At 43.6% G+C, this 17,089-nt stretch overlaps 1 protein-coding gene across 2 annotated transcripts in view; it reads left to right on the forward strand.

The window, feature by feature from the left end:
• Nucleotides 1-1,018: 1,018 nt before the first annotated feature.
• UBALD2 (UBA like domain containing 2) overlaps nucleotides 1,019-17,089 on the forward strand; it is a 30,520-nt gene continuing 14,449 nt past the window's right edge. The window contains exons 1-2 of one of the 2 annotated variants that reach the window (XM_033139398.1): nucleotides 1,024-1,603; nucleotides 3,264-3,326. In XM_033139398.1, the coding sequence (XP_032995289.1) occupies nucleotides 1,484-1,603; nucleotides 3,264-3,326 (183 nt within the window). In that variant the 5' untranslated portion in view covers nucleotides 1,024-1,483. Of the gene's footprint in view, nucleotides 1,604-3,263; nucleotides 3,327-17,089 lie in introns of both variants that reach the window. The other variant, XM_033139400.1, reaches the window with a different exon arrangement.

Raw genomic sequence — 17,089 nt, forward strand, 5'->3', positions numbered from 1 at the left:
GCAGGACTTCATAGAGAGGGGAAGGTGTGTGCAAATAAACCCAAGCAGGTTTACGTTTGACAACAGCATGCCCACAACAGTTTCAGCAGCACAGACGGCCCAGGACAAATGTAGGCAATATGCCTAAAGGACCACTCCCGGCCTTGGTGGTAACAAAAAAAATATGGCAACCAAACAATAGTTTCCAACGTGCTGTCTTCTAATGGCAACTCCAAATCTGCTGTTCCTACCGCATAATGGCTCTGCTCAGCAGTCAGCACTTGGCAGTAAAGCTAAAGGTAATCAGGGATCGACTGTGTTTCCCTTTAGCCCAGGGGGGTCCGGAAGCCCCAAGAGAATTTACACCTTTCATTCAAGGCCCTAGAGAAGTTGATTCATAAAAAGAAGGCAGACAGAAAAAACTGTACAGCATTTCAAATTTCTTCAAAATCATGTTTTTTTTCAAGGGGAAGTTGTTACCAGCATTTTGCTCTGACATGAATTAGTAAAAGCAGGGATAGGATAAAATTACAAGAAATAACATTTCCAATTTCTGCTCCGGAAGTTCTAAACTGTGTTTCCGACAGTGGTTATAAGTCTTCTCTATATCTTTTTCTATTGTGCGATAACTTTAGTTTTCAGGATGACCAGCCTTTTCAAAGGAAATGAATCACTGCTCTGCTTTCTTGTTTTTCCAGCTGAGCACGCTGGTTACAGTGAAGCTCGTCAATGAACTTGGCTTTTACAAACTACACTTTCCCCCCCTTCTTCTTCTTCCTTCTTCTTCTTCTTCTTCTTTTTTACAACAGTGGAAAAAAGAATGGGAGGGGGAGCAGAGCAGCCAATCAACAAAAGGAGTAGAATTTCCAGTTCAGTTCAAACCAGAGCATAGTTTTACCCTCCCCCCCTTACGATAAAAACCCTAACCAATAGCAGCATCTCTCTCAGTCAAAACATAGCAGCTAACCAATAAGCAAGGAGCCCAGTGGCTCTTTTTCTCCAATCAAATGCACGAATGGGGTTGAAGGAGGCGGGACAAAGAAAGAGAAACATCCAGCGCCTGGAAGATTCGCACCGAACGTTCATACACGCAGAGAACACTGCAGCGACCAATCAGCGGCCTCGGGAAGCGTGGAATAGAACGTTGAGACACCGCCGGCTTCCCCCCCCTGCCCACCCCGATTTTCTCCACATGCTCCTCCCCTGGCTGCTGTTGTTTGTGGTGTTTTAGCTGCCGAGGAGCTACGAGAGGGGCGGGAGGGGGACACCAACATACCCTTGTCCGTGCCGATTGAAGCAGGAGGGGGAGGCCGAGGGGGCGATTTATCGGCTCTGAAGCTTCGGATACACAGAAGCGGCTTGGGAGTTTTAGGGGAGGAAGAGGAGAAGAAGGGATCCTTTGTGGATTTTCCCCTCCCCGGAACACTCACGCATACCGCCGGCGCCGTGTTTGGCTCTCCTCCTCCTCCTCCCTCCCTCCCTTGTTGTGGTTTCGTTTCTCGCCATGTCGGTGAATATGGAGGAGCTTCGGCATCAGGTCATGATCAACCAGTTCGTGCTGGCTGCGGGCTGTGCGGCGGATCAAGCAAAGCAGCTGCTGCAGGCGGCACACTGGCAGTTCGAGGTGCGTTGAGATCCCTTCTTTTTACCCACGCGGCACCCCCTCCCCCCCCCACCCGCAATGCCGACGAGCGAAAGGTAGTGGAAATTAATGCGAACCCCCACCTCCAATTCTTAGTAGGGTGGTGGGTGGCGGAAACAGTTGCCTGTGGTGGTGGATTTGCTTTCAGCAATATACCCCCTCCCCAGCACCACACAGACGTACAAAAAGATCCTGCACCCTTTTGTGTAACGCGGGAGTGGGGGGGGGGGGCGGCAGCGGCGGATTTCTGCTGGCAACAGATAAATAAACAACGCATCAAAGGCATTTAAAGAACGACAGCCTCCTCCCGGAGTAGTAAGTGCCTTCCGGGGTTGGGAATGCGCTGGGCCTTTTGCGTGTTGACTAATCTCTTGTTGCAGCTGGTCGTGGGGGGGGGGAAGGGGGTGGGGGCTGGACGCACATCTATATTATTGTAATTGTTAGGCCGGGAGAGAACGGCTGCTGCATCACATTTGGGGAGGGGTGGTGGTCGGAACAATCGTTGGAATAACTATTTCCAAAACCCATGAAGCTTCGAGTTGAAGGGAAACTCAGAAACGCTCTAAGAATTGAAACCTCCAGTAGGCCATGCGGTAGTTAGGAGGGGGGGGGGGAGAGAGAGAGAAAAAAAAGACGACCGGTTTGTTTCTGCTTATCTAGCCCCAATCTCCCTAATGGGAATTTATTTCTTGACTAGGCCACCAGGCCCTTGCGGAAAAGAAGTGTCAAGGAGACGACGGCGTTTTTTCCCCCTCGACCGGGGAAGGGGGTGTGGGATCAGTTTCGAAGCTTGGCCTGTGTTTAGTAATCTCTCGCACCCTGTGTGGGTTCCTACACACACGCGGTTTGCATGGTGAAACATAGCAACATCGTTGTTTTGAACGTGATCAAATTCTGCCCAGCCTAGCCGAACTGCTTTAAAGGTGTGCTCTTTGTTTTGGTTAATAAGGCTGGAGCAGGAAAAGATTGGTTTGAGCCAGCATCTTGACCACAGATGCAATAAGTCTCTTTGTTCACTTTCACTAGATATAGTGTTTATACTTGGTAAATTCCGTCCCCTCTGCCCCCTTACGCCAATACTTCTTCCTGCCCCTCTTGTTGTTTTAAATCTAAACAAACACTTGTATTTCTGACTTGATTATCATTTTTTTTTAAAGAGGAAACCAATCTCAATTGCAATTGGGGTGTGTGTATGTCCCCTTACATTCCTCAGTCTCTTCTAGGCTCCTGCCTTTTGGGTGTGTGTGTGTGTATGTGAACACCTCCTCTTGTGAAGACTGAGGGCAGGGGGAGCTGTGTTTGTTTTGGATTTTCTACTATTCTCTTTTGTTGTTTTGTTCCTGTTCTTCCCTCCCTTCCCAAAAGGGAGAGCGAAGACAAATTAACATTTCAAAGGTGTCCCAAGCCAATGCTGAAGAATGCAAGGGCCCAAACCGGGCCTGTGTTTGTCAACTTAGATTATTTGCTGACACGTGAAGTATTTGGGGAGGGGGGGGGGAAGAAGAATGTCAGGAAATCTCCTTTTCTTTTTATCGCTGCAAAAATCTTGCTGCTAATCCCTGCCCTCCAACTTCACTTACTTTGTTCAGGCTATAGCCCCTTGTTCTAACTGCAGGCTTGTGTTTTTTTTTTTTAAACATAGACTGCTTTGAGTGCTTTTTTTCAAGAAACCAACATTCCTAACACCCACCACCACCATCAAATGGTAAGTAGCTCAAACTTCTCAGGTTCACGCTGTTCTTCACAGTATCTTTGTTTCTTGTGGGCTGAAGTGAAATTTTGCAATTGGAGTATGTGTTTGTGTGTGAGTGCGTGTCATTTTTTTTTAAAAAAAGAGAATCACTTTGCATATTCCTTGCTTCTGTGGACAAATAAACCCCAAACAAAACTGCCTTAGTCCTTTCCCCATAAGCTTAGAAAGCACATTCTAAACGACAAATCAAAGACCACCCCCCTCCTTAACAGCAGTTGACTTGACTTGCCAAACCATGTAAATATGAGGAGGAGGAACTCTTTTGCCTTGTATGTGCAACGTCTGCATAATTTTACACAACCTTTGATACTGGGAGGGGAACATGAGCCTGCAGCCAACAGTGGTTGTGCATTCAATGCTGTCAGCTCTTCAGACAGCCATATTGCTCTGCAACAAGAGAAACACACAGACTGCAAATGTAAACAAGAGCCAAAATGTCTGCCAGGAAACATGGACTTCTGTTTCTCTCTTCTCCTCCCTCCGCCCCCAACCTTTGTGCTCACATAAATCTATCTTACTTATGTTTATGCTCTTGAATAACTGGAAAACCTTCAGAGTTGGAGAGAAGGAACAAATTCAGACAAAGTTTGGGTTTTTATTCCTCCTGCCTCTGCACATTTCATCTAAACTTGAGCAAAACTTTATATGACCTTGACTGAGGGCAAGTTTCTTTGGCAAGCAAAGGAAGTGAATTTTTTTTAAAAAAGAAACTAAACCAGTGCTGTGTGCTAGGATAATAGAAGATAGAGACTTAAGCTGCAGCTCCCCCCCTCCTTGTACTTCGCCATTGTTAAAACCAATGTCTAGCCTTAGAAGTGGGGGGGGGAGACTGGGGAAGAAATATCTCATGGAATTTCAATGCTGTTTGCTTGCTACTTGGCCAGCATAGATTTTATTACCCTGAGAACCTACTAGTTTTCCATTTGAATTTAGGGAACATTTTCAAAGTGTTTTGTTTTGTTTTTGCTATTGCATGCCCATATCTGTAAAGCTTTAGCTGCAATAGGAATGTGTAGCTATATAAGAGCGATCCTGTTTATTCAAATAGCCACAAATTGAGTTATGTAGTGTTCCACCTTTAGACATGCTCATTAGATTCTTTGTTATGTTCTTCAGGCTGGCCTCAAAATAGATTAAAGTGAACCATATAATAAAGTTATGAGAATGTAAAAACAACAAAAAGAGACAAATTAATAGGAAACATCCAGCGGGGAACATTAGAGGGTCTGTATCATAAAACTTCCTGAAATGTATATTTGTGTGCATGTCTTACTCCTTTTAAGGCATTTTTGTACTGCTTTTCAGGAGAACCTAACAAAGTGATTTATGAAAAATAATTACAACATTCCTTAAAAAAAAGTAAATTAGGATATTTACACTCTCAGTTAAAGACTCTTGTGCATTTTCAAGTTCTACAGGGTTAGACATAGCTGGAAAGTATGTTTAGCAACTTTGGGGCCACTGCCAAATAAGCCCTGTACTTAAACATTAAGTTTTCATGCAGAACAGACTCTGAGCCTGTCAACTCTGGCTAATCTTGGGAAGAGAAGACTTTTAAACCATGATTCATTCTGGGTATAGAATTAAGGCTGTTTTCTGTACCTTTCCAATGTGAGTGTAAGAGTTGGGGAAACATGCACACTTTCACTTGTGAAACCCATGAAAACGTATGTTTTGTCACAATTGCACATACCAAAATACGAAAGTTTTGAACATGACTGCGTACGTATGCAACTCCACACATTTATTGACATTGGAAAGGAAAATCAAATGCACAGTGGTCCCCACCCATGAGCTTGTTGAGTTAAGAAAACTAATAATTGGACAGTGAAAGTTTTATGGGGTAGGGTTTTTTTTTACTCCAAGCTGATTAAAGTGTGTCTTGGGATGGTAAAATGTCCTAGAATAAAAGCCATGATGTGTGTGGTGTCAGAGGAAGGGCACCTACCGGTAACTGCTATTTTTTTTTGGGGGGGGGTTGATTTTTCTTTGAAAAAAATTGAATAGTATTTTTTATTTTACCACAATAGATTAACATTGGCTGGGGTGGGGGAGACACATCCCAATGTCAAAAATCAGTAGATTTTTGGGGCTATTTTTTGTCCTAGGTGTATTTTGTGTACAAAACAAAATTGTAAATGGTAAGTGACTGAAATTTGAGGACACTGCTTGCTATTCCCCAGATGAGCAAAAAATAAATAAAAAATAAGATAACCCTGTTGGTCCCCTTCTGTATATATTTTGCAAAAAGCAGTGTGACCCAGTTTTCTTGGAGATAGGTTAACTTTAGCAAATGTTCGTTTCCAGAAGCATAGGAAGCTGTCTTGCAGCAGATTGGATTATTTGTTCATCTAGCCACACATATAGTCTACTCTGACTTTAGTATATCAGGCAGAGAAAGGTCTTGTCACCTCATCTGCTCCATGATTCTTCAGGTAGTGAAGCTGAGGTTTGCATGAAAATAATGCTTTCGGGAGTAAACAAAGCTTTGGGGGCGTGTAAAGCCCTTTCACAGTTTAACAGAAGTATTAATGATAATCAGGAAATGTCTGTATTAGTTCAGCAAAGGAAAGCTGAGTTCTCAAAGATGGAGAATTGTCATGCTTTTAGAAGATAATTTCCATTTGTCGTGCCAAGGTTATAACTTTGGGGTTAAATATCTCTTGTTTTGATTCCTGGAATAATTCAAGATTTTATTAAAATATTGAATCAGCATTTTCTCTTCAAACTGCAATTTTACCAGCTCCCTACTCTAAAGTATCGGCAGTCTGTTTTAAAGGATCTTTTCTCCCGCCCCCTCTCCATATGGCTTCACAATGTCCTCGTCTCCCTGGTTTTGTTTATCATTGCTCTGGTTTTGCCTTATCACTAGTATTTTATGAATGCCTTATCAAAGTTCATGTGTTAGGTTCTTTCTTCCCCTTTAGCAGAGTCCTCCCTCTTTTTGTCAGGGGTTTGCTGTGCAATACTGTATAGACAAGTAAATTCAAGATGTGGGGAAATAAACTGCGGTGTAAGAGGGATGGCCTGTATGAGGTGGCAAGAGCTGGAATCCTGATTCATACTCCACTGCCAGGTTTGTTGGAACACGTTCCCTGTGGCTAGTGAGCTAATTTAAGCTTGCTCTTTTAATCCTGAATGTGAAAGTAGATCTCTTGTGTTTAGAGGTTTGCTTGAAAACTTGTATGCAGTGTCCTTGAGTCGCTTCACATGTGACTTACAAGGAATTCAAGCCCATCCCAAGTGGTGAGGCCTACTAAGTTCTCTGAGACCTCCTTGACTTTCCTGTCTCCTGGTAACATTAAACCTCTAAATCGTAAATCAGCTAACCCTAGATATTCTGCACTTGGGGCTGCGGAATGGGGTCCTCTGTTGCAGTATTAAAATGTGTACAAAAAGTTGGCCGAGTTCTGCAGGAAAGGGGGAAATAAAACAGGCCTCTTGACCCTTTGGTTAAGCAAGTTTGGGGGACTTTTGGCCCGCCAGATGCAGTGTTAGAAATTAGCCAGGCATGTTTTCCTACTGGTGTGGGTCCAATTGTGACTATGTGGAGATTTCTGGGCACCAAGTTGGCGTCCACAGTTTAAAAACCTCTGCCTTAGTCCACAGTTAATTCCATTTCCACTTCCACTGAGTGTGGTTCTCCTTCTTGCATGCTGGGGACAAGTGAATTGTTGTAAGGGCAAGCTACAGTCAAGCAATGTAGTTGAGATCACAGTCCATCCTCCTGGCAAATAGACATCCTGTTGTGGCTACTGTAACCCAGATTTAAGATGCCATTTGGCACCTAGCTTATATATCTGAGCTAATACTGTCCAGATGTAGATTCAGGTAGATAGCCGTGTTAGTCTGACACAGTCAAAAAAAATTAAAAAATTGTCCAGTAGCACCTTAAAGGTAAAGGGATCCCTGACCATTAGGGCCAGTCATGTCTGACTCTGGGGTTGCGGCGCTCATCTCACGTTACTGGCCGAGGACACCAGCGTACAGCTTCCGGGTCATGTGGCCAGCATGACTAAGCCGCGTCTGGCGAACCAGAGCAGCGCACCGAAACGCTGTTTACCTTCCCGCCGGAGCGGTACCTATTTATCTACTTGTACTTTTGACGTGCTTTCAAAGTGCTAGGTGGGCAGGAGCTGGGACCGAGCAACGGGAGCTCACCCCATCGTGGGGATTCGAACCGCCAACCTGATCAGCAAGCCCTAGGCTCTTTAACCCACAGCACCACCCGCTTCCCTTAGTAGCACCTTAAGAGACCAACTAAGTTTGTTCTGGGTATAATCTTTCATGTGTATCTGAAGAAGTGTGCATGCACATGAAAGCTTATACCCAGAACAAACTTAGTTGGTCTCTAAGGTGCTACTGCACAATATTTTTTCAAGATGTTGTTGAATTACAGCTCCCATCAGCCTAGGTAAGCATCACCAGGCATGATGGGAGATGTAGTTCTGCAACATTTGGAGGGTCAAAGATTCCTCACACCTGGATTAGAGTCACAGGAGATGCCATCTTGATCCTTTATTGGGTCGAGTAGCAGCAGCCTTTTTTATTACCTGTATATAGCTAGGATGTTTCACATGGGCACAGCCCACACTTCCCCCATGCATCTGTCCCAATATATGGCTTTAAAAGGTCCAGCTTTGCTGGAAGGCATTATGTCTGCCGCCAGTAATCTGGCTCCTGATTACCTTAATCTGCATGATGTCATCTTATTGTGAAGTTTCGAACTGTGGCGGGTGAGTAGGTATGATACATGTAGGAAACGACAAACCCTGGTATGTGCGTGGCATGCAAGAGTTCCTGTGTTTCAAGTGCTGCCATCTCCAAATGCAGCTGAGAAAGGCTCCAGTCTGAAATCCTGGAGAACCATTGCCAGCTAGCACATAGACAGTACTGAATTGGACGGGACTCCGGGGTCTGACTTGGGAGAAGGCAGCTTCCTGTGATTGGCAGTTGGGGTTTGTAGCACATCGAATGGAGCCAGGCAGCATTGAGGGTTTGTCATTTGGGTGTGTGAGACATTGATAAGGGTAAGTAAGGGAAAGGTGACGATGCCCTTTTTGCATCATGGAGCTAGACAACATTTCAGGGATCACCAGGAGTCTCTCGGCTAATCATGTCCATACCCGGAGCCAAGCTGGAATCTTGACGGGCCCCTTTCATCTTGTGCAGTCTCTTCTGCAGCTCAGCTAGCGGTCTGAAAGAAGCAAGTAGGATTTCAGATTTGATTCCAGGTGTTTGAAATGCTTAGCACACAGCGGGGGAGCCTAGTTTAGTGCCTGACTGCTACAGGGAGCTTAGCCTGTTTAATCTGTTTTATATCCAGTTCTTGGTGCTGTGTGCCCTTCTGCACATATTGCCAGCAAATCCACTTCTGGCCTCCTTTCTTTGACCCTTATATTTGTATGTTGTGGGGTGTGTGTGTGTGTGTGTGTTTAAAGCAAGTCACCAGTGTTCTCTTGACAGGTAGGCGCCGCTTTGAAAAGCAGCACCAAACCAAAACAATAGAAGTAAACAGATTCAGGAGTCTGAGGAAAACCTCCTTCCTGCTCTCCCTTGTCTGGCATTCTAAAATTCCTTATTTCTCTCATTAGCATGCAGACTGCAGATTTGCCGGGGCTCCATTTATTCATAAAAACTGTTTCTGAGATGTAGATTTAAGCCAAGGCGTCGCTGTATCATAGCTGTGTTAGAGAGACATGAGCTGGGCCCATTTTTACATGGCCTGGAATGTTTCTCCCAACTGCCAAGCATTAAGGAGTTTACAGTTCCTGCATTCGCTAGGGGCAGTTTAATAGAGATTGCAAACAAAGGATATCCTGTCTCCTTTGGAAGGCTATCTTCAGTTCCCCCCCTCCCCCAGTCTTTCTATAACCGGTGACACATTAATCAGGAAACTAGTGCTCAAGTCATGGTGTTCTGTATGGTTATTCCCTCCCAGAAACCCCTTTTGTAATTACGTTTCCCAGAGGCATTTCAGGATCTTAATGTTGGATTTTAGAGGGTGGTGTTTTGCTTTGCTTCCAGCCCCTCTCTGGTTGAAACACTAGCATGTGGGGCATATGAAGTAAGGTTTCTGCTTAAGCCCAGTGGAAAATCCCTGGCTCCCTAGAGAAAACAAAAATTCAGGGGTGAGGGGTGGAGTGGAGAGAAACTTGGTGCATTTGTATTTTGTTCTTGTGGCAGTTCAGTTAAGGGGAATCTAGTTCTGCTTAGGGTCTTGGGTTGCCGACATCGCCTCCCTCCTCATGGTGGTCTGCAAGCCAATCCCCTGGTTTGCCTGACACCAGCACCACTCTGCCACCGAAACAAAGATTGTCCCAATCCAGGGCTTCCCAACTGCTGTGCTGCCACCATGCTAGTCTGCTGTTTCACTTCCTCTCTCCTTAGAAAGAGGGCAGAGAACCTCAGGCCTCATGCAGCCTTCAAGGGCCTCTCTATTTGACCAGGAACTCTCCCCTAGCCACACCCAGTCCCTGAGGCCATAGATAGTTCCTGGGAATACTTTCGCCTGTCTGGAATGTGTCTTTGATCTGTGATCATAATGCCTCTTGCTTGCTTGGAAGGAGGACAGAGGTGTGGATATGTTAAAAGTAACACCCACAGCTCTGCCCACCACTGGTATCCAAGCCCACAAGGAAAGGCAGGGACCCGGGTGCTGGATTTTATCTTCTCAGAAATAAGGAATTGTGTGTTTCTTTATCTTAGCACTCTTGGGTGTTACTGGAAACCTTGCATAGTACCTGGGATAGGCTAATCCAATTAAGTCTGGTATCTCTTCCCACATCCTTTCCTAAGACTTGAGGCCAATGCAGACTTTTCTCCTCTTCTCTTCCCCCCCCCCCCCCGGCCACTGCTTTTGCTCAACGAAGAGCTTTTGGGAACTCAAAAGCTTGCTCGGTGTTTTGTGCCCTTCGGGTTGGTCCTAATAAAGGCCTTTCCCTGCTGTGGTTGTTCAATTTATTTATTTTTAATAGGCCATCACAACTTTTTTTTTTACTTTATTTGAAGGAGCAGAAAGTGGGTCCGGATCTCTTAAGTGATTGAAAAATGCCTCTCCCAACCCGCTTTACATTAGCCTGCCAAACTGAAGAAAGCTCAGGAAAAGCAGGGGTGGTATTTTGGGTGGAAGGATTGCAAGCTTGGGTTCCAGTAACAAACACAAGTTCCTGTCCTGAACAGGAACATGGCAGTATGCTGTTGTTTTAATTCCAAGTGCTTGCCTGCTTCCCATCCCATGGTTTTGTACTTAGAATGAACTGGTAAACCTTCAGGGTTCTAGTGAAAAGGAAAAAAAGTTGATCCTGCAATATACACACACACCTCTCTTTGTAGTTAGTGTCAGCACTTGGCTTCTAAGGTTCGGTGGGTGCTCGCCTGGGCCAGTTACTGACTTAATGGTACTCAGGCCCTACATCATCTTCGGGGGGGGGCATCTTTAAAAAGCAGCTGCCCTTCCATCCAAGTTGCATCCAGAACCAGCTCTGCTTAGCTTCAGCGATGTGACTACTGCCTGTTCTCTAGACCTAGGCGATGGCCCTCCAGATGTGCTCCCATTAGCTGCAGATAGCATAGCCAGTGGTTACAGATCTAAGAGATGATGAATAACAATAATTTTTATTTAAAAATTTCTTGTGTGACAAAACAGTACATGCAGCGCCTCTACTTTCAATTCATAGAGTCAATTCATAGCCATTTTCACAGTTCGTTTACATTTGGTATGAGACAGTGTTGTCCTATAGACATTATGCAGTTGGGGGGTAAAGAGGGGAGAGAGTGTGGGGAGGAGAGAGGTGGGGGGTTAACGATCTTTCAATCTTTGCATAGTATTTGTGGAAGGTTTTTGTGTTAGGGATGTAAGAGCTGTAAGCCAACAGCATGTGGGGAGAGACCTTCTGACTGCCTTTAGGCTGTACAGATATGACATTGTAGATAGGCAATAAATGAAGGGAAAAAACAGCACAGCTGTTCCCTTGATCCAACCAGTGTACCAGGTACCATGTATGTGGGGGTTACAGAGGCAAAATCCCATGTATACTTGCATGTGTTGCAGGCAGATAGCTGCCTTGTGGCGTGCTTTCATTGCCTTTGAACTGCTAGCCATTTGGAAACTCTTAAAAAAACACCATTGAATTAAATCTCCCTAATTGTAGTTTAGGTACTTCATCTGAAAAGAAAGAAGTAATTGCTTGGTTGTGAGTATTTAAAGGTTTTTCCCATTGCAGTGAATGGTCTCTAGAGTGATGCTGCATAACTTAAAACTAACCATGTGTAGACCTAGCCAGTCCTAGAGGAGAGCATTTAACATGGTGCATGTGTGTGACTCACATGACCTAATATCAGTGTCAAGATGTTACTGCCTGGATCCAGAGGACTGTATCTAGGGTTAGTCATTCTTCGAATTGACCCATTGAAATTAGTGGGCATGACTAACTTGTTCCCATCAGAGGAACTTTGATCCTGGAAGATCTCCAGTTGGAGAAAGAAGGGAAGGTAATCTTTAACCCATTCCCCCACCCCACCCCCACCCCGCCAAACACCTGAAGCCTTCTTTGATCCCAAGAACCTACCCCAGAGTATCAGACCTTCCAGAGCAGTGTAGTGACACAGAGAGTTGCTGGGGAAAGGAGGAATTATTTTAAGATGGCCTGGAAAGGCAAACTCTAGTCCGAAAACTATAATAAAATCTGCACACACACCCCGCTTTCCTCCTGCGAAGGCCACGGCCTTTTGACCTTTCAGTGAATGCTGTTCAGGGCTCTCCCCATCCTGCCCTCTTCAGTCCTACCATTTTTCAGCTACTTGGAAATCAAGGGTAGCAGAAAGTGATCGAAGGCTGCATACACAAGGAACCCTACGAACTGTAGCTTATCCTTCGCAGAGCTTCAGTTTCCAATGCTTTTAACAAACTACCATTTCCCAGGATTATTTGGCGGAAGCCATGTGCTTTCATTGTGTTTTAAATGTGTGCTGTATACGCAGCCTAAGAGGACAGGGCCCTAACATGTAGATGAGGCAGTACCTGGAAGCAAACTTGACTTCTTTCTGGGCTGCCCTTCATTCTGTTTCTAGAATCTGCGGGGACTGTCCCCCTGTTGTGTCACAAGCAAGCATGGTTACAGTCACCTGCCCCACTTCTCTCTTCTCCCCTTTTCGCACACTTGTCTACACTCCCTGGCACCCCCTCCCCAGTGCACACTCCTTAGACATGTGAAGGCCCAGAAAAAAACCGGAAAAATTCGGGGGGGAAATGTTTCACCCCCATTTTTTTCCCCTGAAGCCTTTTTATTTTTCCCCCAAAAAATTGAAAAAATAAAAAATAGATTATGGAATGTTTTATTTTAACATGATGAATAAAATATTTTAAGATAAGGGGTTAAAATATTTTATAAATCATTTCTAAAAAAATATGTATGGCATCAGATTATTCTAATTTCTGTGAGGACAAGCAAGTCCTAGGTTACAAACTGAACTCTCCAAGGCAAGAACAAGATACATTTCTTCCTTTAGGAGGTGCTGTTGTCACCAGAAAAGAAAAAGGTTTGTTTTGTTTTTGCATATATGTGTGTGGTATGCATTGGTTCTGTTCCTCTTCACTAGGCCTCAAAGCACTGGAAGAAAATATAGAACAACAAAAGGGCCTGAAAGTATATATTTAATTACAGCTCAGAAAATGATTCCGATTAAATTTCATGCCCATTCATTGAAACTTAGTCCCACTTCCTTCTTCAGTTCTTTTTATGAGAATGTTTTTTTAAAATACTATGGAGAGGAAATATGAATAATTGTTACTTCTGGATTTTTAAAAATTGTTTTGTGGAGTTTTTTTGTTCCACATGAACTACTAAACAGTTCAGGAGATTGTTGCTCCATTTGTTACAAATACAAATAAATATTATTTTAAAAGTAAATTCCGTTTGTAATAATTGTTTGGATACACTGTATTTTTAATATGCTAGTTGTGATAATTTTATGCCCATTAAAATTGTCCATAGATATATTTTATGTTTCTAAAGTAACAGAATGACTTTCAATCTGGAAAAGAAAAAATAAGTGCTAATGTAGCATTTTTTTCATTTTTTCCGAAAATTTTCGTTTTTTTCCGGAAAAAAAGAGAAAAAAACTGGGGTTTTTTCCGAGCTTCAAAATTTCCAGAAATTTTACATCTCTACCTTAGATATAACACTTGCCTAGTCCACATGGACAATTATTTGGGGAGGTACTTAGCTGTCATTGCAGAGATTCCACACACCCCCAATCCTCTTGGTTCATCAAACCCTTAAATAATGATACTTTATAAAGAAAGAAGAAAATCAAAGATGGGATAAATTCACTGAAAATTTATTGACCACTGTAAAAGTAATGCAATTTATTAAATATAAAAATATAGGGCTCGGGCCCCACGTTGGGCAAAAAGATTCCTGCATTGCAGTGGGTTCACCTAGATCAGTGTTTTTCAACCACTGTTCCGCGGCACACTAGTGTGCCGCGAGATGTTGCCTGGTGTGCCGTGGGAAAAATTTGTTTATTTGATTCCTATTCAAGAGAATTACTTTATATATAGTCAATATAGGCACAGAGTTAAATTTTTTAACATTTTGTAATGGTGGTGTGCCTCGTGATTTTTTTCATGAAACAAGTGTGCCTTTGCCCAAAAAAGGTTGAAAAACACTGACCTAGATGACCCCCGTGGTCCCTTTCAACTCTACAATTCTATGATCCTACAACAGTTTGGATCAATAATTTTAAAAGCTGAAAATTCAAGTGTTTTCAATGTTGTGGTAAGAATGGATGGACATTTCTGTTTTTGTATATTTTTGATGCTTGTGTTGTTCTTATATAAAGGAGTTTTTTTTAAAAAAAGAGCGAGAGGGAGAACATCAAAGCAAGTAAGCATGTTGAGGCTGAAATTATGATAATCAGGGGGGCTTGAAATAGTTGTTCTTGGCTCTTGTGCTCCCCTCGCCTGGCAGACTTTTCACTTACATTCACCACCTCTTTGAGGTTTGGGGCTACCTTGGGAAATAGAATTCTACAATGCTGGTGGGAAACCCGAGGCACTCTTGCCAATAACTCTTGTTTTCCTTTAAAATGGGGACTGGGAATGTGTGGCCCTCCAAATCATGGCACTGGGGAATCCAACAGCATCTTGACAGCCTCCAAAAATAAACACATAGTTCTGTCCATTTTCGTAGACTCTTGGACCATGGAGGCAGGTTTTCCAAAGCAGCTGGGGAGGGTGTTAAAAGTGGGTGTGCAGTCCTGCAGTCACTCAGCTGGTAATCACTTCTGGTTTTCCCTCCTGGCTGCAGCAAGAGGATACGGGTGTGTTTGTGGGGATTCAGGGCAGCTTTATACAAGCAGTTGCTTGTAGCAATACAGTGATTATCCCACTGGCTTCCAGGTGTCTTCTGCTCTGACAAAACATATTCCTGAAGCCTGGTGTACGTCTTTCCTCACAACCTCTGTTTTAAAACAAAAGACACAAGAATATCTGTATTCTGTGACCTGTGTAACAAAGCCCATTTGATGATATTTCTTTCGTACCGTTTTTGTAGCCCCAGGAAGGGAGGCAGTGAGCTCTTTCTTCCTCATCTGTGGAAGTTCGGCTCGGTGACAACCATCCCCTCCTATTTCACTAGTTTCTGAACCACTGTCAGGCATTGTCTACAAACAATTTCAAGCATACCTATTTAGCAACTTGCTTGAAATAAATATGAGGTTCCGAGTCCTAAATTCTGCACAAAATAACTGATTCTGTGTTATTGCCACAGTGTAACAACATCCTGGCATACATTTAAGTTGCATCTTTGTGTCTGCCACAGTTTTGAAAATAACACGCAGAATGCGTTAATTGCACTTAATCTGCATACCGCTGTACGTGTGACAGTTTTAATGTGCAATACTGCAGCACTTTTTGCTAAAAGAGGCAGCCCAGTGCTGGACTGGAGTATTTTGAATGAAATATACTTGTCATGAATAGTGTTTTTTACAAAAACAAACCCACTCACTTCCCCCCTCAAAGGCAGTTAATTTAGAAAAAGTGCAAATGGTACAGACTGGGTTTATTAACTTGCTGAAAAGAAGAAAATAATCTCTGCAGTAAGGAATATCTGGCACCTTGTCTGCAGGTGCATTTAGCAATTTGTCTATATTGGGAAGAATTGGGTGTTCCTCCTGGCTTAGCTTCAGTTAGTGCCTCTCTGCTGCGGTTTTCCACCTGCGAAAATGATGGTAGTAAAGTGGCGATCTTATGTCTTGGGGTTGGTAATAAACTGTACGAGGGCTAAACTGAGACTTTGCCTGCACAAGATGGAGGTGCTGCTAATGGGCTGATCCAAGGATTGGAGTTTCATCTGAGGTTATACTCCTGCTTTTTGGACACCCAAATGGCACGAAGTTCTTTTCACCAGCTTAGGCTGTGGAGCTAACTGCGACCTCTTTATAGGCTGATGTCACCTGGCCATTGCTGCCCATGCTCTGATAATATCCAGACTTGATAACTGCGGGATGATTCCCAACTGGTTCAAAATGCAGCACATAGGCTGCTGGCTGGCATATGGGCCATTTGGAACACAGCTGGCCAGTTTTAAGAGTGTGATGTTGTGTGTCCTGAGGCTTTAGTCAACATGCTGCTGTTAACCTATGAGACATGATCCCACCCTCTATAGGGAAGGAATGGGGACCCTGTGGTTCCAGAGGTTGAAGTGCTCAGGGATGAAGGGAGTTGTAGACCAGCAAGTTCTAGATGGCCATAGTATCCCTGCCCTTGCTTACGGTATCTCAGAGGCTGCCTATTCCTGTACAAACTTGCCCATTCCTTGAGGTCACATGGCAAAAAATGTTTATGTGTGTGTTTTACCCAGACCTTATTTCAGTGTGAGCCACCTTGAGCACTATGGGGTGGAAAGGGCAAGGTGTAAATTTAACAAATTGCTTTTGTTGTTGTTGTTCTATTCCTCTATCTCTCAATGTTGGGTTATAGCTTTGTTTTATTTTTTTGTTATACCTTTGAAAGCCCACTTAGGGCATGGTTTTATTGATAAGCAGGGAAGAGGTAGTAGAGGTAACACTAGCAGCCTTGTCTGTTGGAGAATAGTTGGGCTACTAAAGTGAATGAGCAACGCAGAATTGAGTAAAGGCAAGCAGTAGCTACATCGAAGTATTATGTGTTTTCTGTAGTTCCTCCAGCACCCAGGATGATTGTCTGTTTGCTTAGTTTATTGAGTTATGAAAAACACAGCCAAGCTCCATTTGAATATATGTCAAGGCCAACTGCATAATTGGATGTGGACAAAAGAAATTGGTGCGTGTGCGCTTGATTGTAATGGTGGCTTGTGGATCTTCTCCTTCCTTCTACAGCTTACTATTAAATATTTAAGGTTATCAAGTGTGCTGGATGTTTATGAAGCACTGGCATAAGATGCTTGCTTGTGGCTTTGTATGTTTCTAGGCACTTTAGTTTTGTCTATTGTGAAGATACCATGACTGCTTTGTGTGTGTTTTCTTTGTGCTGGGACAATACAAGATTTTTCCCCTGTCTGTGTCAGTGCTGCAACACGTTCCTAAGTTTGCATCTTGATTGCTTTCTTTTGTTCTTGCCTCACCCTTTTCTTCTCCCCCTGCCTTTGTCTCCTCAGTGTTGAACTGTACATTGTAATCTCCTTGGGGCAGGAACCTGTGGGTGTGTTGCTTGCTTTGCTTTGCTCTGTACT

The sequence above is a fragment of the Lacerta agilis genome, chromosome 2 (genome assembly GCF_009819535.1).
Source record: "Lacerta agilis isolate rLacAgi1 chromosome 2, rLacAgi1.pri, whole genome shotgun sequence".
NCBI lineage: Eukaryota > Metazoa > Chordata > Lepidosauria > Squamata > Lacertidae > Lacerta > Lacerta agilis.